At 41.1% G+C, this 22,482-nt stretch overlaps 1 protein-coding gene and 1 long non-coding RNA gene across 10 annotated transcripts in view; one reads left to right on the forward strand and one right to left on the reverse strand.

Annotated features, from left to right (window-relative positions):
• Positions 1–22,482, forward strand: part of LNX1 (ligand of numb-protein X 1) — a 222,536-nt gene that overhangs the window by 170,650 nt on the left and 29,404 nt on the right. For all 8 annotated transcript variants that reach the window (XM_069014105.1, XM_069014102.1, XM_069014104.1 and 5 more), the window contains 2 exons: positions 17,104–17,345; positions 18,944–19,099. In XM_069014105.1, coding sequence (XP_068870206.1) covers positions 17,104–17,345; positions 18,944–19,099 — 398 coding nt within the window. The remainder of the gene's footprint in view (positions 1–17,103; positions 17,346–18,943; positions 19,100–22,482) is intronic.
• LOC138109849 (uncharacterized) lies at positions 7,457–17,200 on the reverse strand. 2 transcript variants are annotated; one of them, XR_011150726.1, is made up of 5 exons: positions 17,134–17,200; positions 16,938–17,023; positions 12,139–12,258; positions 10,090–10,146; positions 7,457–7,676 (listed from the first exon to the last, which is right to left on the reverse strand). It is a non-coding gene; the product is annotated as an uncharacterized lncRNA (long non-coding RNA). The 2 variants fall into 2 exon arrangements; XR_011150727.1 differs by having other exon boundaries at positions 16,938–17,041; positions 17,134–17,195.

Raw genomic sequence — 22,482 nt, forward strand, 5'->3', positions numbered from 1 at the left:
CCCTGTGGTGCTTTACAACACCAAGAGAACTCACAGCTGACAGTATAAAGGGTTTAGCCTGTGATGAAAGAGCTTGATTTGTTTGCTTGTTGGGTAAAAATAACAGTTTGCTCTTAAATAGGTGCTTATCTTTTTGCAGCGTTACATAAACTCTCTGGATGTTACCTGCCAAGTACGAATTGGGTGCTTCTGCCCTATTTATGTTTTAAGAAAAGATGCAGGTTTCAGTGTACAAATAGGTTCTTCTGTTGGTTCCCTTGGCAAGACCTGTAAAGCTCATTCAGTCTCTGTTATCACCAGTACCAGGCCATGTTTTGGTTTCCTTAGCCATTTTCCACCTGACTGCTCCTTGGTACACTAAATCTTTGTCTTTTTCTTGCTTCCTCTCAATTACTGTTTTCTTTACACCTCTTCTCTTGCCTCTTGCCTGTCTCACGCATCTGCCCCACTAGGTTCAGCTATACCAAAGGATCAAGGTTATCAGGGAAGTGTGGCTTTGAACACTGAACAGCATGACAGCAACAGGTTTATTCTGTCTGGTAAAGGAGAACGGAACCAGTTTAAAAGCATTAGGTACTCTTGGGTTGAACTGTGAATAGAGATCACCAACTGTAATTTCAAAACCACTTGAAGTTGGTAGGTTCAATCAATCCATTGATAAACACTTCTGCTGGGGCTGTACAAGTCCAGTCCTCGTTGTAGTGGTGGCAAGACCCTGTCTGCATCCTTCTCTCATCTGTGTAATAGTGAAATAATCAGTGAAAGGACTATTCACTTGAGTGTCTTGTCTTGTTGAAGGAGAGGAAGAAGAAAAGAGAGAAACTGGCTGACTTGATCTGTCAAAGACTCTTGTGGTTGGCTCCAATGGTGCTGAACACGCCGAGCCATGTGTCCTCTATTACCTTGCACTGTTGCAGCACTGCAAAACTCTGAGCTGATTGTGTTTCTTACTTTAAACTTACGGCTTGATGTATAAGTAATGTATTGTGAATTTAAGCTCTAGAGCTTAATTTCAGCAAAATATGTGGAGCTGAAGGCTAAAAGCAAGGAAATCCTTATGGGTTGACCAGACTTGCTAAGACTCCCTTTATACTACTTTCACTTCAGCACTCTTGGTGAATTATAAACATTTATCTGTTAGACTAAACATAGGTTAAGTCAGGCCATGGAAATAGCTCTGTTGAAGAGCTGACATCTAATCAGAGTTTTATCAACTGATCCTCTGCCTATTTAAATTACCATCTGGACTGAAATTCTTAAAGGAATTGCAAACTGTCCTATGAAACCCACTACAAATGGTGAAATAAAACAAGCCAAAAAAAAATAGGGGTCATAAGTTCTGTTCTTTCCCTGTATAATTCAATTCCTCTTGCTTAGTTGATTTGTTTAGTTCAAGAACCTTGTTGTAGTTGTTCTCTGCTGCTATTCCAGTACCCAGACAGTGGATGCTATGGAAGAAGTTATGAAAACGGCCATATCAACATGCTTGATTTTTTTTTTACACTTAACTTAGTTCTATACAGTTATTATTCCGTTGACTCCAACAAATTACTCTCTTGAATTTAATTTGAATGAATTTAGAAGAAAACAAGGTTTTGCATGCATGGGAAAGCTTCTGTTTTTCACACCTACAGAGAAGAGAGATAGAATAGTAGAGGTCCAAAAAAAAAATTTTTTGAGAAAGGATGTCTAACCACACTACTTCACACCATGCAGTTTTTAGCAGAAACCACGATTTTAAAATACAGAACATCCCTTGAGGGCATGTGGGTGAATGAGTTGAAACAATATGAATAAAATGTCATGGACTCCAGCTTCTGCAATCTTTGTGACAACCTTTCCCTCCCTCAAAAAATACACATGCCTGTGTGGGAGCTTTGTAAAACCTCAGACTGTGCTTTTCCTGTCCCTTGTGACAATGGTAGTTGTATGACAGCAGACCTTAAAAAACAGTGACTTTTCTCATGCTTTTTTTTTGGTGAAATTTATCTCCCCACATTGGCAAACACAAATTCCATTACTTTAACACTGACCAGAAAGTCCCTTTGGAGCACCATGTTTTCAGGAGAGTAACAGGACTTGTGATAAAACAGCGACCCATTGCTGAATGGTCAGATCAGCTGCTGAAGGGCCAGGGTGTGGAAAGGTCCCTGTTTATCTCTGTTTATTGTAAGGCCCATGTGTGCCACCACAGAAGGCTTCAAGGGGTTTAGGGTGAACAGACTTGCTGCCTATCTTATAAATTACTGAAGAAGCTGTACTGCATAGCTATAGGCTGAGCATTAATCCTGGTCCACTCTCACCACCTTTCATTGACCACAGTGATGGGGATGAAGTAGGAATCACTTTGACATATCCATTTCACCTCAGTGTGCCAGGCATAAGGAAGCAGAGGGTTCAGGTTTGGTGTTTTTTTTTCTGTTGACTGAAGGGAAAGTCTTATGATTTTTTCATTCAAAATCTTCTGCGTGATTTTTTTCCTCATCTCCTGGCAGCGCCTGAGAGTGAGGTAAGTCTGGCACATATGCCACGCCTTCCTCTGTCCCCATGGTCCTTCCTGGGGAGGCCATAGACACAAAGGAGGACAGGAGACAGCACATGTCTATCTGAAACCTACTTTGGCTTGCTGCATGGGCACACACTTACAGTACTTCAAAACAGCCTAGAGATAGTGTTTTGTCTCCGAAGGTGTGTGAATTATTGCACAACCCAGGAACAAACAGAGTTTTGCTGTTTTCTGTGGGACAACTGGCCCTTCATGGACTAAGTGTCTTGCCAAGGGGGCAGACACAGGGAGAGAGGTAGAGTCATGGGTATGACCTGAAATCCCCCTGGGACGTTCTGTAGATGTGGCTGTGACTGGGCAGGAGAGGGCTAACATAAGGCTATCTCAGCTGCAGCATCTGCACTGAGACATGACTGTGCTCTCCTTTGTCAGAGAAAAACACAGAAACTGGATGCTAAGTAATTTTATAATTTACATCTCTGTTTTTCAAGCAGTGTTTGTTATTTGGAAAGTTAGTCAGGCCTGGGCTTCCTGAGCAATGTTTTCAATAAAAGCTTATGACTGTGTGAAGCATTATTCTGGAATCACCTATTGTGCTTTCTGACGATGACAACTCCCTAGTCACCTTCTTTTTTTCTCTCTCTGACATTTCCAAAAAGAACAGCTGTGCTGCTTATACTCCCCTGTGCCAGGGAAGCAGTTGCTGAGGTTATCCTCCCCTCCCTTCTGGCTGCTTTGCAAAGACTGCTTCTTCCAGGTCTTCTGAAATAGCTACATTGCAGTGAAATCGTCCTCACCCTTGCAAGGCATTGATGAGTTGTTGGGTCCAGGGCTGAGCACAGAAATTCAGGTGACTCATGATTCTGCATCTTTAGCAACGCATGGAGGCAGTGACATATTTAGTAACACGTGGATGTTTGACATCCCGAACTCTTTTGTGCTTTTAGAAGGTAACTGGATGTTACTTTCGTTCCCCTCTCTCCTTTTTGCTTGAGGTGCTGAGGGAAAAAAGTGCTGTTCCTACAGTCAGGGCTTTGTGGCAATGCTTTAATTCTTACTGCTTTTTGTGCTATGGTAGTTTAAAGAGCCAAATACTGTGTTGTAGGAGACATCGAACAAAAAAACCATAGTAAGCAATAAGGACTCTTCATTACATATTAAACAAAGCAAACCTAGTAACTCATTTTCAAGATGTGGCACAATGAGGGGTAGACCCTGTCTCTCAAAGAGACCCAGGGCTTGAACAATGAGATATCTCATGACCAGAAGAAAGGGCAGGGAAGAAAGGGCAGGAATTATCCCAAAAAGGTGGTTTGAACACACAGGGAAGTTAATCCATTATAAAGTTGGTTGTGAAGTGACAATACTGTTCGTATTCTAGGGTAGCTTCTCTGGTGAATACTCTTACTCTGAAACAGGGATGTCTCCAGGGAAGCTATTCTCAGATGTGTTGCCTACACATATAATATACATAGTGTGCCTGAGGTATCATTCCACAACCACTACAGTAATCATGTACTTCCCTGTTGCAGAAAACCCCTAGGAAGCAGCACCACCTCTGTAAACTGAATGTGGTTAACCTTTACAGAATACTTTGTGCTCTCTTTTGGAAGGTCATCTTAATGCCAGTATTTAAGTACTCAGAAAACCCTGCAACATGATGCTGTAGCATCTTCAATTAGCTTTTAAAGAAAAAGAAATTATATGCCATGAGGCTGTTCTGTTTACAATCAGTAATTGTTAGGTATTGATTCCCCTTTCTTCTTCCTCCTTTCTGTGTTGCACTCTTTTAAACTCAGCCAGTGCTGAGTAACTGGCTTTGCCCTTCAGGAAGCAAGCTTGTTTTAGGGCAGTTAAGGAAATTCCTCAGAAGCTGAAGATAGGTAAACTGCCAACCACTGGTCCAAGACGTGAAAAATTACTACAACAGAAACCCATGTCTCAGTTTCTAATATAAATATTTAAATGCACTACAAATTTTGTTTAGTCTGTCTACCTTTTTTTTGTTTTAATCTTCAGTGTCATGTCAGGCTGAGGTGGATATTTTGGAACCATTGGGAAATTTCTCATTGTATCTATAAGATTATTTCTGTTATATGGCTTGTCAAGCCATCTGCATTGACAGTGTGCTGTGGTTATATTTACATGAAGCAAGTAGGATTTGTTTTATCTATGTCTAAGTCAGGGCTGCAAACATGTCCAATGCCCCCAGCATGCTGCTGTCCACTGGACACTAGTATATATGTCCAGCTGGAGATCCTGTTTTGTGATGATGGTTTGGGTCACCTTCAGCGATGCCTTTGATGTGAAAATTATCAGATGATGAGGCATGGCATGGCATGAGCATGCTGCTGGAAGTTAGATTGCCAGCTGCCTTCTGAAGGACCAGGGTCATCTCAGTTTGAAGAAGACAGATGTAATTATCCCCATCTCAGAGCTGATAATGAAATGACATCATTTCCAATGCCACCTTGGTTTTCCTTCAGGGAGTCCATCATTACTGCTAACAAGACCCAAGTCTACTTAAATTGTGATGTTAACAAAATCACAGCCTGGGCTGGAACAGCCTCAGGCACAGAGGCTGTCTGAGTCACCCAGATGCCACAAACTGTCACAGAGAATCCACAGTTTGGATTCATTTCAGGACAGGCTGTCGCACAGCAGCCCCGACCCATTTTGTGGGAGCAGCAAGGTCAGGCAGGATGTTCCTTCTCCTAGAACAACAAGAGCAGGCCACTGTATTGTATTACCCAGGGAAATATAATTGTAGCTCATGCTCAAGGTTCGGTACTCTAAACCTGCTGCTCAGGTTTTCCCACCATGTTCTAGGTGCCCAGCTGTACACATGATGTTTATATTTTAAAATTGAAAGCACGACCAGTCATTAGAGCTTGGATATTGAATTTTCCAAGGCTGCAGTGTTGTAAAAGGGAAAGGAAACCGCACCTTCCTAAAGAACATTTTGTATTTTTTTATTCTGTTTCCAGTATTTTAGTTGGATGAATACAAAAGTCAATGTGTTTTGTAACAGGACAGTATGAAATGACTGCCTCTTATCCTGAAAGGGTTTTTCTAAAAATTGAATAATTAAAGAAAAAAAAACAAAACAGAGAGAAAACATCCAGTATCTGAAGTATCTGAAGGGGGCTGACAGGGAAGCCAGAGAGAGACTCTGTCAGGGACTCTAGTGATAGGACAAGGAGTAATGGGTACAAATTGAAAGAAGGAAAACTTAGGTTAGATATAAGGAAGAAATTCTTTACTGTGAGGATGGTGAGACACTGGAATGGCTTGCCCAGGGAGGTTGTGGATGCCCCAAGCCTGACAGTGTTCAAGGACAGGTTGGAGAAGGCCTTGAGCAACCTGGTCTAGTGAAAGGTGTCCCTGTCCATGGAAGGGGGTTGGGCCTAGGTGGTCTTTTAGGTTCATTCTAACCTAAACCATTTCATGATCTCTTATTTATACAAAGCAAAAATAGCATGAAATCTGAGAGAAGTGACTAAGGAAACCTAAAGAAACCTTACATCTGTAAGCTAAGGAATATGAAGGAACAACAACCTGACAAAAATTTGTTTAAAGGAAGGTACAGAGCAAAACTTGCTTTCTCCTCCTACTTTTTTTCACAGTGAGTGCAGTCATTCACTGGAACAATATCCCCAGGGATGTAGTAGAGTTCCCATTACTTAAGGTTTTCAAGATGCTTAAGGTTAATCATTTTAGGTAAAATTTTTAGCACTTAAGGTTTTGGAGAGGATGCTAGATAATCTCATCTAGGCTTCCTCTCCCATGAAAGGTTGGATGACAAGATGTGTTGGGGTTTCTTCCAGCATTGGCTCTTCTGTGATTTTATGGTACTTTTCTTTGTCAGGGACAACACATTTTGTGTTGTTCGCGGTATGGTACCCACTTATGAAGGCATCTTTTGTACTTATGGGGTTTCAAGGTTGAATTCCTGCTTGCACCCTAATTTGTGTGTTTTATTTCTTGATTCACCAGTTATATCCTGGTAAACTAAGAAAACAATACATAATTTTACAGAGAGGTTCTCAACCTGTATCTGAAGCCTCTAAGGCCAATTCTTCAGCTTCAGACTGAAGATGGGCTTGTGTGCCTAGATGGCCAGGCTTTCCCCAAGATACTGGCTGGACTAAGAGTGCCTTTTCTTGTGAACCTCTCCCAAATTCAACTGAAAAGCCACAGCAGGCTCTGAAGCAGGACTCAGTTTCTGCCTTCCTAGGTGCCAGTTTTTCATTTGGATGCCACATTGCGTCCCTCTTGCTTAATTCACCTCTCTGAATAAGCTTCAGCAGGAGGAGCAGAGATCAGCCTTATCCCAACATGAGCTTTAGTGGTTAGAGCACTCCTGAAAACCGAGGTGTGAGGGTGTGAGCTCCTTCAGCCTTCCCTGCCAAGGGAGAGCTCACAGTGGTCTGCATACAACAGGAGGGAAGCCACACCACTGCCATTTTGGGTGCTTTCCATGATATTGAACACAGCACTGCCTGTAAGCGCCTATATGGGGAGAAGGGTGAGTGTATTGGGCTTTTTTCAGATTTGGATAAAGGAATTCAGGTTAAAAGTTTTTCTGATAGTTCTGTTATACAAGTGTGTTCCGAGAAAAATAAATTTTCACAATTTTTACAGCATAAGTGAGCATTTCCTACTATGTGAGCTTTCAGGAGACTGTAAACAACATTCCAGCCGTACTTGTGCTGTGGCTGGATTTGGACTTTCTGAAGCCCTTAAATGCTTTTACAATGTGTGTTTATTTTATGGATGGGAGAAATATCTCACTGAAATATCTCATATTCAACTGGATGGAACCCCTAAAACACAAGCAGTGAAGTTTTTTGCATGTCCAATGGGTCTGGGGGGATTTGGGGGGATTTCTGAAAACTGGCTTGTGATGTCTCTGTGATCCACCCACTTCTAATCATATGTGCAAAAGAGAAGACTGCAGTGCAGTTTACTTACAGGCCTGATTTAGGTCCTTGTTGAATATTAGGCATCAGATTTGATAAGAATATGGGAAACATTTATGACATCTTAAGAAGCTACTTAGTTGTACTGGCAGAGCTGTTTGCTCAAGACTCAAACAGGCATCTGACAGGGATCTCTGTGGTTTTTCAACTGCTGAGGTGTGCTGAGACCTCCTTTTCTGTGACCTTCCCTATGAGGAAACAAAGATGTGTTTAGAGCATGATATGTACCAAGATGTGTTAGCAATATAATTTAGATATCCATGCCAACCTAAAAGGGATCTTATGTGACTTTTGGGTCACAGTGGTCAGAGAGAAAAGTGCCACCAGAGCTAGAGCTGTGGATGGTCCACAGCATGTTCTGTGAATAAGATGGTATAAAGACAGCATCTATTATTTGCTGGATGCAGTTCTGTTGTTTCCTATAATTTCAAATTCCAGTGGAGAACATAGTAGTAAACTCAAGCCTTGGGTTGAAAACATCTTGAAACTGAACACAGCATTCCCTTTTTATTATATCTAGAGACTTATGTGCATGTGTTACTTCTTGTTGCCAACAGAAGCCTCACACCTACTCTCAGTAGTGCTGACTTGCTGAGTCTGTGACATAGCAGATAATGCAATTATTTTTATTTTAAAAATAAATGCATGCTAAATATGTGTAAATACAAAGTTTCTGTCTGTCAGGCTTTTCTGTCTGTGGCTGCAAGAATCAGGTTAAGCTGATCCTGTCAGTCTTGTTAAAAAACCAACCCTCCTTGTCCCATTGCAAACATATTTTGCTCACTGCATCATAAAGTTTTTATAGCATAGGTGGGGATAGTAGGAAAGGAAGACAATGCTGAGATATTAAGTTCCAGGAGACTAGTTTTACCTGTTGAATATAATCTGATGATCAAAAGACTGAACAATAAACATGAAAAGCATATGAATCAACACATTGAATGCTGATTCTAAACATTAATTATATGTGTACCTACATAATTTGAAAAACGCAGTGTATTGGATTGTGTGAGACTATGAAAAAGAGCATTGCAATGCCTTAAGAATTCCTTGTCTTCACACTTGTTATTTTTGTCATAGATAACCTGATTTTAGCAGCATTTTTTGAGCCTTTGTGTATACAGGCTGTGAGTTTCCTTAGACTCATTTTTTAGTTAATGTTCTAAATGAGGAATGTTGTCAGTGATCCTGCTGCAGCTTCATTATATACGATCTCAATTCCTAATGTAAAAGGCTGTATTATCATTATTTTATTAGTGTGAGGCAGAATCAGTGGTCAAGATTGCTGGCCAAGTGCTAGTTCTTTGAGTGGTCTTGGATGGACTTGAAAAGCAGATATGAAGCTCACAGCTGCTCGTGGCAGGTCTTACATTGCTTTCCAAATACCCAACTGATACACATTACTTGTGATCGCTCCTTCATGCTCAACTTCTACAGATAAAAGAATGTACAAATATTGCTAAGTATCCACATTTTCCATGAAGAAAACTCTCCTTCTAATTTGTGTTTTCTCACTTTCTTTTGGAAAAATGTTCAAGTTTGACTCTTCTTTAAGTGGTAAAAGCTGAATCTTTTAAGTATGTTTTATACTTATTCTGGAAGGTGATGAAAACACCTGGTAAAGTTTTCATCAAGCTCCACTTCTGCTGAAGTCTAGAGGAGTTTTTAGTATTTCAGTACTTTAATACAGCACTTGAACAGGATTAGTGGGTTTAAATTATGTATTATATGTTGAATGCTGTATTACAAGCCATCAGCAAGGTTTACAGGCTCTCGCCAGCTCAAAACTGCTAGTCCCAAGTGTCTTATTTTTCTCTTATTTTTCTCTGAATCTCCTAACCAGGTACTCATAGGTTCCTTGCTGTGTCAGTACCTGAGCACCTACCAGGAATTAGAGATAGTGTGCTACCTCTGTTTTCCTTGCTTGTGTCAGCTGGTGTGAATAGATTGCATGAGATATGTAGATCACTCTTTGGGAGCTTCAGTCTTTAATTAAGTTCAGTATAAATAAATACTGCAGTTGTTTTGTATCACACAAGATCACTCTGATACTGTGCTTCTGGCCAGTAACTTCTCTGTGATGACAAATGTTTGTTTAGGAGTAATGTAGGCAAATGAATTTGTTTGTAATCTAGGAGTAAATAATGAATAATAGACTGACTGCAGTCTTTCACCCTGCTTGACTCCTCAGTTTTGTAGCTCGAAGTCTACTTGTGCTCTATAAGCATTGCATTTAAAGGCAGTATTGGAAAAGGTAGAAGCTCTAGAAGCAACTCAAGGCTATGCCTTAAGTGAGCAGTGGGAACAGTCTGCTGATGCCTTTGTGCATTCTCAGAGCATTCATGACTTGAACATGGGGGGAAAGGGTCTTAGAAGGTGAAGTCACAAAGTCAGTTGTGACTATTGGCTGCTCTAAAGTAGTAGTTATGTTAAGCAAAAACAAGGTGTGCTAACCTGTGAAAAAAGTTGACATTTCCAGCTGGGGTGCCAGCTTGCCCATCTCCCCTCTCTCTAGCAATTTACAACTCCATTCTCCTATATGTAAGGCAGCTGAAATTTGTTGGATTGCATTAAGACTAGAAGTCGAAATTATAATCTCACCTTGAAGAAAAATCAGTACAGTTGTAGTTTCAAAATCATCAGTGACAGAATAATGGCCTGGAAGAAGTGTCAGGAGAGAAAGAAAACATGATCTGGACCAACAATTTGTACTTAGTCCCAACAACAACTGGGATCATTGCACAATAATCCCAGCCATGATTTTTGTCTGCAATTGCAGACAACTAGTATTGTTTTCCAATTTCTTCCAGCTCCCTGTTCCCATGATAGATGTTAATGGGCCTTTAAAAAGATTTCATGATAGAAGCTCAAGATGGTGGTTGAAATACAGCTTTTTGAGTTTTAAAGAGAAGGGGGGAAAAAAATCTTAAATATGACCTCATGTTACATGATACTTTGCTAGCATGCACATGAAATTCAAGCTCTACAATATATTTAATATTATTAATATGTTCCAGGTTCTTTTAACTCTCCTGAAAACTAGTGGGAAATGTGGAGATTCCCCCCTTTTTTCAGTATGTGCAGTCAAATATGAAATAGGTATTTGGTTTTCATTGAATGCTTGTTCAGTTTGTGTCTGACACCAAGTCTTTGTCCATTGGTGGTTTGGGGAGTTTGGGGTCTGAACTCTGAACTGCAATTCCATTCTTCATCAACACAAAGTACTTTCAAGGGCCTGAAACATGATGATGAGCTATGCTTGCTCCTCCTTCTCAGTGAACAAATCACAGAAATAGGAGTATGTCACTACAGCTAATGACTAATTTGTAATTATCAAGAGTGTTTGATATTTTTTTCCCTCATATGCTTAGAAAATGATGCCTTTTTATTCTATGAGAACTAGAACTCCTTTTTCAGGTGGTGGACCCAAATTCATACAGAGTAGCTGACATGGAAATATCAGTATACAGATACTCCTGCGCACGTTCCTTATATAATGCACAAATATATTTTGTTTGACAGCACCTTAGTGCAAAAGCATAATGGAAATGACAGCCCTTCCCTGGGGTCAGATCTTTACAGATAGGACAAAGCACAATTTTAGGCTTTGCTAGTAAGGTAGTTTTCCAGAATTTAGTGAATTGTGATGTCTTATTAATACAAAAAGTGTGGAAAAGACCCTTAGGAAACCGTAACAGGAATATGCAGAAATTAAACTGAAAAAGATAGATATGTGAGAGGTTTCTCCTGTCTTGTGGGAAAGTATTTAAGCTAAATAACTTTAGCTTAAAGAAATAAATGTTATGAGGACCTTTATAAATATTTAGAGACTAGTAATGCAGAAATACAGAACCACTAAATCTATTAAATGTTTATACTATAGCAAAGGCCTCTGGCTGACAATAGAGAGCAAATAACATGAGAAAAATCTCTCTGACAGCTAGACAGAGAAGCCATTTGCCTCATCTTAGCTTCTATCATAGCTATCTCTGTGCTGACACTGAGAAGAGCAGTGTTCATGGAACCATAGGAAGGAACTGCTGATCCTCAACCCTCCAGAGGCAGCAGGGATCATGCCACTGGCCCATGCTGCCCTCCCAGCCAGCCCTGATGCCCCAGGTGTCAGGAAGCTGTCTGTAAAAGGCTTTTGTTTACTGGGTTATTGACATTAAAGAGCAGTAGTAACCGGGGCAATTTCCCATGTAAGTGAAATGTATGCATTTTTTCCCCCCCAAACAAGATGGCAAGTCTCTGACACTGAGAGATCATCAGGGAAAAAGATACCCAAGTGCATCAATGACAGGGTACACAGTGCCCAGAACAGCAGTGGCAAGCACCTGGAAATATTGCTGGCATTATGAAATTCAAGTGCAGGTGCAGATCAGGCTGTTTCTAGTTGCCTGCTTAGATACGGGTTTTGCAGCCTGTCTTTCAGCAAATGTTCACTGGAAACTGTAATCCAGAAGTTTAAGCTTTGCTTTGTACATGACTCATTCCCTTCTTTATCAATATTGAGTAAGGTTTGATGTAGGCAGGACCTTCCTAGCCATAGCTGGTGATTACAGTAGCTTGAGGAATGTTCTTGACATGAGACAGTTCTTTATAAAAAGCAGAAAAGGCACATGCATTTAAAAAAAATCAGGTACTTACTTATGAAGCTTTTTTTCCATATGCAACATTCGTACAATAGTTAATCCTTGCAGGAACTCAGAATTACCAAGGAAAAATCATTTCTGTTGAACACTCTGTTCTGGGATTGATTTCCCTATACTGCAAAAAAAGAAAGAGAAATTTTACACATAGGACCAGAGCTCACAGAAGCTAGTTTTCTGAGGAAGGATGTTGCAACCTCATCAGATTCAAAGAGCAGCAGGGCAGTGGTCACCTTCACTGCCAAAGATATTGACATCTCTGACCTATTAAGCACCAGTATGGTTGGACTGGATGGGAGATTGTTTATTTGCTGCATTTTAGCTTATATCTGTAACATGGGATATAGTGGGAGTTCAGGTGCCTTGCTTCTCTTTCATATTTGACTCCATTTCTTGGTGCACTTTTGGCAAAAGTGAGATCAGAAGAGTTGGTGTTGTCCCTGTCTGAGAACTGATCAAGAAAACTTTAGAGTTTAAGTGTTTGGCCTGAAATCCATGTGGTTGGTGTTTGGGTTATGTTTGGACTGATCAGGGTTTAGCTTTGGATCAGCAATGACAGCCCATTATGCAGTATTTTCTTCTGATGGGCAATCTTAAGTGCTTTGTATACATTATTCTTAATTGCATTCAGACAATGTGTCCGCTGCTGCTGCACTAAAGCAAAACAGCTCCAAAATACGACTGATGCTGGAAGTGAGGTTGAGAAAGCACTACTGGAACTGAGCAGGGGAGGGTTTCTGCTGTGTTTATTTGTGTTGGGCCTGGCTCACAACCACTGTGACTTTTCAGATTCACTTTTTTGCCCTGTTTCATGCCCAGGCAGAGACTGTGAAATGACCCAGAAAGCAGGGCACTTTTAAGAACAAATGCATTATAAATCATAGAATCATAGAATGGTTTGTGTTGGGAGGAACTGTAAAGATCATCTAGTTCCAGTCTCCCTGCCATGGGCAAATACATACATATCATTTTTTACCTGTGGAATTGTTTTATTTATATCACTAGAAGAGAAGTGAAAAAATCTATGCAGTTGTCCTTGCTTATGTTTTGGCTCTACATTTTTCCCCTATGTCAGCCTGGGTAGTTGAAATCCTTGAGGTCAATCCTATTTTCAATCCCTCCTTTGCTGCGCAAGGCAGGGATGCTGCAAGGAGAACTCTCTTTTCAAACCACTGTTTTAATTTGAATTTCAAATGACATGGATATATTTCTGTTGGCCTTGAGTTTAACTGAAGGTTGTTTTTACAAATGGTAGGACCAAGTTAAGGGAGCCACAGGGTTTTGCATCTCTTTGCTCTGGCTCTTGGGATGTGCTCCTCCTGAAGCCTAGAGTGCAGTCTCCCTTGAGTGTGGAACAGGGTGCAGGGCAAAGATTGCCCTGTGGCTGCCAGTGTTGATACCAGCCAGTATTGCAGCCCTGGGTAAATTCAGCAGCCACCACTGCTCTCCCACTACCCAGTGGTTAGCTCATATGGCCAGAATTTCAGACAGTAGATATCTGCTTCATAAAAGAGGCTGTGCAAACAGAATAAACTATTTTCTCAGTTTCCTGTATGCACCTAGTGACACTATAATGGCACGAACTGCACAACACACATTATTCATGTCTGTTTATTTCTCTGGAGTTTGGCCTTCAAATTGTTTCTGTATCGTAGGGCTGCATGGATGTACTTGCTGTCCAGCACAACTGAGAAGGAACATAAATCTGTAGTTCACCTTGGCCTGCAGACAGTGTTGCTTTCACTTTCTGACTGGCTATGTTAATCAGGTATCCCACTCTTGCAGCTGCAAATCAGGCATTGTGATTAATATTCACAATGAGAGAGCTAATTACTACTGGCATGTAGCTGTTTTATGTTTCTCTCTTCTCTGGAAGCCAAATCCAACCATATGGAAAAATGTAGCTTAGACACTATAAATATGATTCCACTTAGACAGTCGTCTCTTATGTTTTCTGTTATCACAGCAGTGTCAGCACAAGCAAAACAATGAAAGTGAAGAGTTGCCGTTGCAAATTTTATTACAAGTTTGAGGTCTTGGGACTTTTTTTTTCTTCTTCAAGGACACTGTGTTAATCTGAAGAAAGAGGCTTGATTTGTGTTCATTTATGTCTGCCACAATTATTTAAGAAATAGCTTCAGTGATCATACTTGAAGAGCTCTGTTTCTTCTTTAACTATTTCTGGCAGAGCTAGAAAGATATGCTTTGTGCTTTGTATCATGACAACTTGTCTTCTCCAATAAGCCACATCTTAAACTGTGTCAGTCCTCTCCACATTCAAAGTAGATGTCTTCTGTTCATTGCTGTTGGAATGAAGCTGTTGACTGTGTGTCTGCAGTGCAGCCAGCAGCAGCAAGTGAGGATTTCCACAGAAAGCGAAGGCTGTAGCAGCAAAGTGCAGATGGGCACCAGGCAGTGGTTGAATCCAAATAGCTAGGAATGTTTGGGCAGAGCCATTTTTGATCTTCATATTGTTCTTCATAGAACCTGCCAAATAAAAGAAAATCTGCGTTTGTGTACCCATTCCCAAGGCTGGAGCTCTAGTATCAGCCACTGAAAGTTTACTGACATGAGAAAGACACAGGCAAATGAAATAAAATGGGGAGGAGTAGGAATATGTCTTATCATATTCTGAATCTTTGCAGGATTGTTGTAAAGCAGAGATTGTCTTCTGAGAACAGATAACAGTTCTCCCCAAAGCCACTTCTTTGTGTTCACTTTATTGTGTTGGGTCTTTAGACTGTTTTTTAACTATTTTGTCAAGCATTCATAGGCTGGATTAGCAAATGTAACCTTACTGCAAGAGGGAGGTATCAAGGATGGGTTTCCAAAACACTCTGTTGAAGAAGTTTAGGTGAGTAGCATGAGGGAAAGGTCTTTGTGCTTCTGCTTCCTATGAAATCTAAAGGAGAGCATCCTGCCATGGTTTAGGGTTCTGGAAAGAAATAGAAAAATACCTGCTGCAGTGGTGGCAGGAGAGCTTTTCCTTTCTGTTTTACATGAATATTGTTGTAGTCTTGCCTTGCAATAGGTGCCTCAGATAGCTTTTCATTGGTCTTTTGAAGTAGTTGACCAACCTTCTCTTCCATAAGAGCATTTTCTTTTGAGATGCCTCATTTTGTTTGTGAGAGGTTTCAGAAATCGCTCCTGTTACAGCCATTCCTATCCAAGCCTTAAAGCATACACACAGCCCTTACACAGTTGCATCAATAGGACACAGTTTGGTTTGAGTATTTTTCCCCTCTTTAAGATGAAACTTGTCAGAAAAAGCATGAAGTAAATGATGGTAAAACATAATTTAGTGCCAAAAAATGGTTCTAATTCAATTGTCTCATCAAAAGTCAATACCATGACAGAAATTAAACTGCTACTCTGAAGCTGATACAGAGAGCTCAATGACATCTCCTCGTATCATCTTTCTGTCTCAGGAACTGCTTCCAAAATCCTTTCTCTTCTATAGCTTCTGTTCAGTGTACTACTTCTTTTTGTGACACTTAATCCACTGGCATGTGTACTGCATGTATTATGCATTGCCTTTTGTGCATGCCATATATTACAAAGAGCTTGCTATCCCTAAGGGTTTCTGCAGCTATTTCTGTGAGTTTGTCCTACAGGGCACTTTCATGAAAGTCATCAGTTAGCCTTTGCTATGAAGAAAGAGATAATAGTAACTTAAAGTAGGCCAAGCTCATTAGATTATGATTAAAAGACAGATGTATTTTTCTTTTAATGCACTGAATGTGGTTCTAGTGGGTGGGCAATGGGCAGAAGTGGTGCTGGAGAAGTCACAGGTGATGTGTCCTTGGTCACTCTGTCTTTTCAGTTATTTTATAGCTTTAATTGAATACTGACTCATGAAGATTACAGTGACCTTTAGTTTCATTCAAGTGACTTTCTTTCATGAGTCTTAAAAAAGAAACACTATGCATGGTCCTGCCTTTGCTGTCTAGGATGAATCTAGAGCAGATAGCTGGAAGCATAACTAAGTTTGTTTCAAAGCAGGCTTGTAATTTGCCCCTTACAATGCTGTATCTTCAGCTCTTTTGGGAACATGTACTTCTCCACTAGAAACAGAGGATTTTCCCCCAGAAGTATTTTAGAACCTGCCTTGAGGTCCCCAAGCTGGTGAAGTCCCAGGCTGGCCCAAGGACCTTGGCATGAGGATCTGGTCCCTGTCCCTTGGTGGGAGCTCCTCACTCCCTCCTGGACTCTGGTGAGGCTGCAGGGTCAGTGAGACCCCCCCTATCCCCACTTGCACCTCTTCCTCTGTCAAGGCAATGACCTGCCTATATTAGTGTCTCAGTTGAGCTGGAATAGCAGAGTTGGTAACTTCATCTCCATGGCTGAATTTGAAACCAATTCATCAGATGCAGTTTGAGTAGTAAATGATCAGTACAGGCCTGTGTGGGGCCTGGATTCCTGCAGCCCCTAGGTGTTCAGCTCCTACCTGCAGCTCTCCCTTTATTGATTGCTGTGGTCTCTACAGACCACAGTGCTGTCCTCCACATGTGACCGCCTTGGTGACTGGGAGAGTTTTTCAGGAGGCAGGACTGGGTTAGGTGTCTTTTATTTCACCAGCAGACCTAGAGAAGCTGTCAGGCCCCATCCTGCTCTTCTTTGTCAACCAGAGACAAGTAGGAAATTACAGACTGTAGCCTCTGGCTTAATTAGCCTCCTGCTATTCTTGTCCTCTTGCATCCACAGTAACTATTTATACACATAAGACTACACACAAGACTGAAGCTCTCTATTTTTCCTTGACTAGCAGTAGTCTTCCCATGTAAGGTGGTAACTCACCTCCTTTGAAGCACACACTGGCATTTTTCTCTCTTGTTAATCATCCCTATTCACATGATCATCACAGTTTGTACTCCAAGTGATTCCTTGAAACCAGATAATTTCTGTAAGTACATAGCATTTAAATGCACCTTGTTATCATGTCTCTCTTTCGCTCCCTTCTTAGATGTAAAGGAGCATCCCACTATGGCCTTACCAAGGAACGGAAGAGGCGTTCCCAAGACTGCTCTCCAGACCATGGCTCCAGCTTAGCAGTAGCTGCCCTGGGCCCTGAGCTCTCAGCAGCTGCGGCCATCGCCTTAATGACAGATGAGCCAGGGCTGGTGAACCCGGCCTTCAGCCCCACCTCGGAGGACAGCCAGCTGGGCAGCAGCCCCGGAGACCTGCACCGCAGCAACCGGAACAGAAGTAAGAGCCAAAAATGATGGCTTCAGAGCCTGCTAGCCCCTTTCAACATTCATCTTTCTGTTAAATATATGTCACTGGAGGATTAAAAAAAAAAAGAAATAAAAAGGGGAGGGGGAAGCAAAAGCTCTCATTTTACATGATTTATCTAATTGTACACTCAATGACTCAACAGATTTGAGGTGAAAAAGAAAATGGCTTGTCCAGGGGCAGCATCAAGCTAAAGATGGTCTACCTGCACACACGTAGACTGAAAATCTTCAGAAAGATTATTTAGTCAAGTCTTATCAGTTGGAAGATTAAATGTTATGTGTGATGGGCTGGGGAGATGGTGTAGCTGGATAATGTGTCTTCATTAATGCTTGGTGGCCCAAGTAACCCCCACAGACATGGACACCTACCCAAAATCCTGCTGGGAACTGTGTTTGGCAGTTGCCAAGTATTTTCAGGAAAAAAAAAAAAAACCCTTAAGAATTGCCTTAGGACCTTGGGGAACATCTGCCAGCTTCTCGGGAAGGTGCAGCTTGGAGGAGCTGGTCCTGCTGAAAAACAACAGTCAGGGACAAGCTGCATCGGGAAACTTTGCTTTGATCTTTCACCTTGTGACACTGCACCTGTCTCTGATGAGTGTCATATTTGAAAAACATGGCCTGGCCAAAGGCAGACTCAGAAGTGTTGATGGTGAGTTCAAAGCATGTATTTGAGGATTCTGAAGCTAAAATGGAAAGCCCACCTTGTGTGCCACCAGCTGCATGTTGGGAAAATGGATTAAGGGATGAGAAAGACTAGGAAATGAGAAGCACTATCCTTTTGTTGTGCCAGGGTTTGGAGAGGTGAGGAAAGGAAGAGTGCAAGAAGAGAGCACCAGAATCTCAATAAATTCTGTCAGTTTTATTGAGTGCAGAGGCCACAGTCTGGTTTGAGGGAATGTTGTATTATTAGATTACAATGTTTGGCTAGCATGCAGAGCTGGAACAGACAGAATAGCAACAGCCACGAAGATCTTTAGCAGGATGGAAAAGAATGACATGTTTTGAAAGTATTATGACTTTTCTTTTGTATTGCCTTACCCAAGTGAGAAGATGTGGTTTTTTTGATCCCTTCCACCTGATAATATTTGAATTTTTTGTCATGAAATAGTTAGCAATCGTTGGTGGCTTTGGAAGCATTGTAAGGTTTTGAGGCAGTAGTAGTAGTAGTGGGGATTTTTTCAACAATTTTTAATGACTTCCAGCTTTTTTTGGTCAAACATGTATTTGGTCAAACATTTTATATGTATTTTTCACAGGATTGCTGCTGATTCTGTCATGATGGAGGATTATTCTTTCCAAGGCTGCCACACTCACAGGAGATTTCTCCATGTGGTTTGCCATACAGACAGGAAAGTGGCAATTCAAGGGTGTGGGACTGAGGTAGGGTGATTGTACCCAGATTCAGGTGGGTGCAGCCTTGAAGTATAAGCAGGACTCAGGCAAAGGTGAAGTACAGGCAGCCTTGCTGTTGATGTTACACCCCATCATATGCCGAGGGCTGCAGAAATGCTGTGGTTCTGGACCAGAAATGTTGAACTGTATTGATTTGTTTTCTTCCTGCTGTTGCAGCTCGACACTTTGAACGTTCCACTATAAGAAGCAGATCTTTTAAAAAAATAAACAAGGCATTCAGTGTTCTTCGAAGGACAAAAAGTGGAAGTGCCGTTTCCAACCAGACTGACCGGGAAAGGGAGACTGTTGGAAACTCTGCTGCTGGAGAGGAAGGTAATGTTTTGTTCATCTTGTGTTATCACTTAAAATGGGGTAGGGGACCCTATCCATGTGGGAACTGGATATCCATGGCTGACATGCCTTTCATGTGGTGGGCTGTCCGTGATTAAAACAAACAAACCAGAAAATGCAATCTTTCCTTATTTTCTTCTTTCAAAAGATGTTACTGACTGGCAGGCAAGAATATTGCTGGGGTGTGTGGGACCTCACGTAGGGCTGTTCTGGTAACAGCCTGCATGCTACAGCCAGCCCAGTATCTAGCCCACGGGATGTGGGATCTGGGTGTCTGGGATCTATTACTGGCGCTGTCATTGATTTGCTCTGTAATTTTGTTCAAGTCTCTTCATCGGCATGTGCCTGTCACCCTAAAGCAAATGGATCACAACAATCATACTTCGGAGGAACTTAATGAGTTTTGGCTAATGCTTATGAAGCACTGGAAATTCCCAGTGGGAGGATGGTATGAAAGTGTAAAGTACTGTAATTATTCCAGCATTTCTGTGGGATCCTTTATTACCTCAGCCAGGCAGGTGATGAAGTAAGAATGCTCCACTCTTAAACAGCAGGGAGAGGCAAGTTTTTCTGATGAATGTCAGGGATGAGGGGTCTAGCAGGTAGTAACACTTAACATCTGGCATTCTCAAAGCAATAAGCAAATGTTACTAATCAGTTTGGACCATAATTATGAAACTAACACTGGCATTCATGCATCAAGAGGAAGTGATGATGGAGTGGGAATCAACGTCTTAAGGTCTTCACTGAGCTTATTATTCCTTTGCTTGATTCCTAAGCACCTCATGTCTCTTCCCAGATCAAACGTCCAGGATGCAGGCTTTAGGAATACAAAATATCCGACTTCCTTTGCTCTGTATTCAAGTTCTCGCTGAAACCCACACAAAATAAGGACAAAAGGCTGCCAAATACTACTTTCAGGCATCATTGTGATGCCATTGTAAATAGTGGTGAATCAGAGAACCATGTTCAATATTATTCTGCTTTATTTGCTTATTCCTTCAGAAGAGTTTCACTATGTTGCTGTGTTCTTGGCACTAGCTCTCCTACTTCACATATTTGCTGATACAGCCAAAATAAAACCTGGTAATTCAAAATTGTGAACCTTTTCCAGAAAAGGAATGTGAATATATTCCTTGACCTGGAAACATCATTAATAATTTTACTTTATTTTTAATAATTTGTAATAATTTTTATTAATTAGAATTTTGTTATTTTTCCCCAAGTAAAATGTTGCAAGTAAGTTGTATATATCTCTGTTTGGGCAGGCAGATATATTTCTCATTCCGCAACTTTTCAATCCGCTGTAAGCAGAATGAGCGAAACTGTCCTCAAGTCCATATCTTTCAAAAGGCATCTCTTCAGGATGAGATACAGACCGCTTTCTACCTAGACATATAGCTGACATTAGTTGGAGTTCCACTGAAATCTTGGCTTCATGTCCAGACTGTGCGGATGATCTGGATGTCAACAGCACCTATCCAGTAGCCCAGTGCAGTCCAGATGTTAGCAGAAAGGTGTGAAGATGGCACTGGCCTTTACATTTCCAGCAAAAGAAAAGCACTGTTGTTTCTATAAGGGGTGTATAATGGCAATCACCCCGTGGCCCCAGTGACAGTGTCAAGATTGTCATTCTCTCCTTGGCTCTGCGTGTGGTTTCATTCCTCTGCTACAAGCATTCCTGTAAAATTCCAAATGTATTCTGCTGCACTGGAAAGACCAGGTAGGCGTATAATTACTTAATAAGCAGTTACTCTTAAGTATGAGATCACAGAAGCTGGGTACCTAAATTGCTTTATTAATTACATTTGCAAAGAATGCATTTTGATTACACAGTTCTGGAATTTGATCTTAAAAAAAATGCAACCGAGTAACTTGCAGCAATACAAACACAACTTGAACAAAGATTTCTATTCAGTCCTTTGCAACAGGTGCTTTGTGTAATGGCATCTCAAAGCCTTTCTCTGTTTCTTCTTGTTGGAGGAGGAAATGAATGTACTTCTTTCTGTAGTAGTTATCATTATCCTGCCAGCTGGAGGCTGGTTTTCTTTTCCAGTTCTGTATGTTTTCTTCTTTTATTTATTTTTTTTAATCCTCAGCTGCTCTGAGCAGTCTGCAGCTAGACTTCTGGTTAGAGCTGTTGGTCAGTCTTTAGGGATAGCTGCTGTATGCTCTGCCCTGTGCTCGCTAAAGGTCTTACCTATTGAAGAAAAGGGAGCCCCACATGTCTGTCTCACCATTGCCATGCCACTCTCCTGAGAATGGAGGTGCTCCTGTGGGGGTGAATGAGGTGGTTCCTGACTTCAGAGGTCCTCACACCCAGTGGGAAAGCTGCTGCTGCCTTGCCCAAATTTTCACAGCTTAATGTCTGGGACCATCTGAGAACAAAACTCAGACATGCCTCATTGCTCCAGGAGATTGGACAGGACGTCACCAACTCTGTGGTGACCCCTTTCCTCACCAGGTTTAATCAGTGTACGAGCATAATAAAGCTGAGCTAGCCTCATATATATGCTCGCAATAATATGTTAGCCTCACAGTGAGCACACAGTGATATAACCCCTCCTTGCTGATAACCTCTTCTTGATAAAGGAGCTGTAAGATCCTCTGGCAAAGCTCAATGTATAATTAATCTGACTCCAGTTTTCAGAATTCCCCCATCTTAGTTCACATGTCTCTGCTTAATCTGTGTTTTGCCTGTATTTTGGTCAAAGGAGCTCTGAGAATGAACACCACAACAAGTACCTATGTATTAGCCTTCAGCAACCCTTCATGCAGAGTGTGTAGGTGCCTTCAATCTGAAGCTGCTATGTTTGTTGAGCCAGTGCTCAATTGCAATATGACTGTGAAGGTGCAAGACAAAATAATAGTTTCTGATGTGGGAGAAAAAGTACTCAAATTCTTCTTAACTAGAAGCTGAATCCAGTACTGGTTTTGGAAAATTTGTTGACACCCAGGGACATTGTAAAATACGATGTATAAATCAAATGTGTTTCTGTTATAATTACAGCAGAGAAATAGTTACAGTGGAATGTTATCTTATACCTGGAGCTGGTAGCCATTCTGCACTGTGGAGATTACTCCACGATTTATGTTTTTATCCTGTGGTTTGATTTGTTTAAATAATGTTATATGTGCTCATTTTGGATTTAAATGATTCAGGCTTTCTTTGTTTCTCTGTTGAAAAGTTTTTGTGATATTTTCAGTAGAGAATTGTTAAATGTCCAAACCAAAGAAAATATTAGAGGTGAATGAAGAGTACAAACACCAACAAGAAAATATTTGAGGGAAGGAGGTGTTAAGATTTTTTCATTTTTAATACTTTGTTATTTGTAAAATCCCATGCAAAGAAATATTTGTCTGTA

This window comes from Aphelocoma coerulescens, chromosome 4 (assembly GCF_041296385.1).
Source record: "Aphelocoma coerulescens isolate FSJ_1873_10779 chromosome 4, UR_Acoe_1.0, whole genome shotgun sequence".
NCBI lineage: Eukaryota > Metazoa > Chordata > Aves > Passeriformes > Corvidae > Aphelocoma > Aphelocoma coerulescens.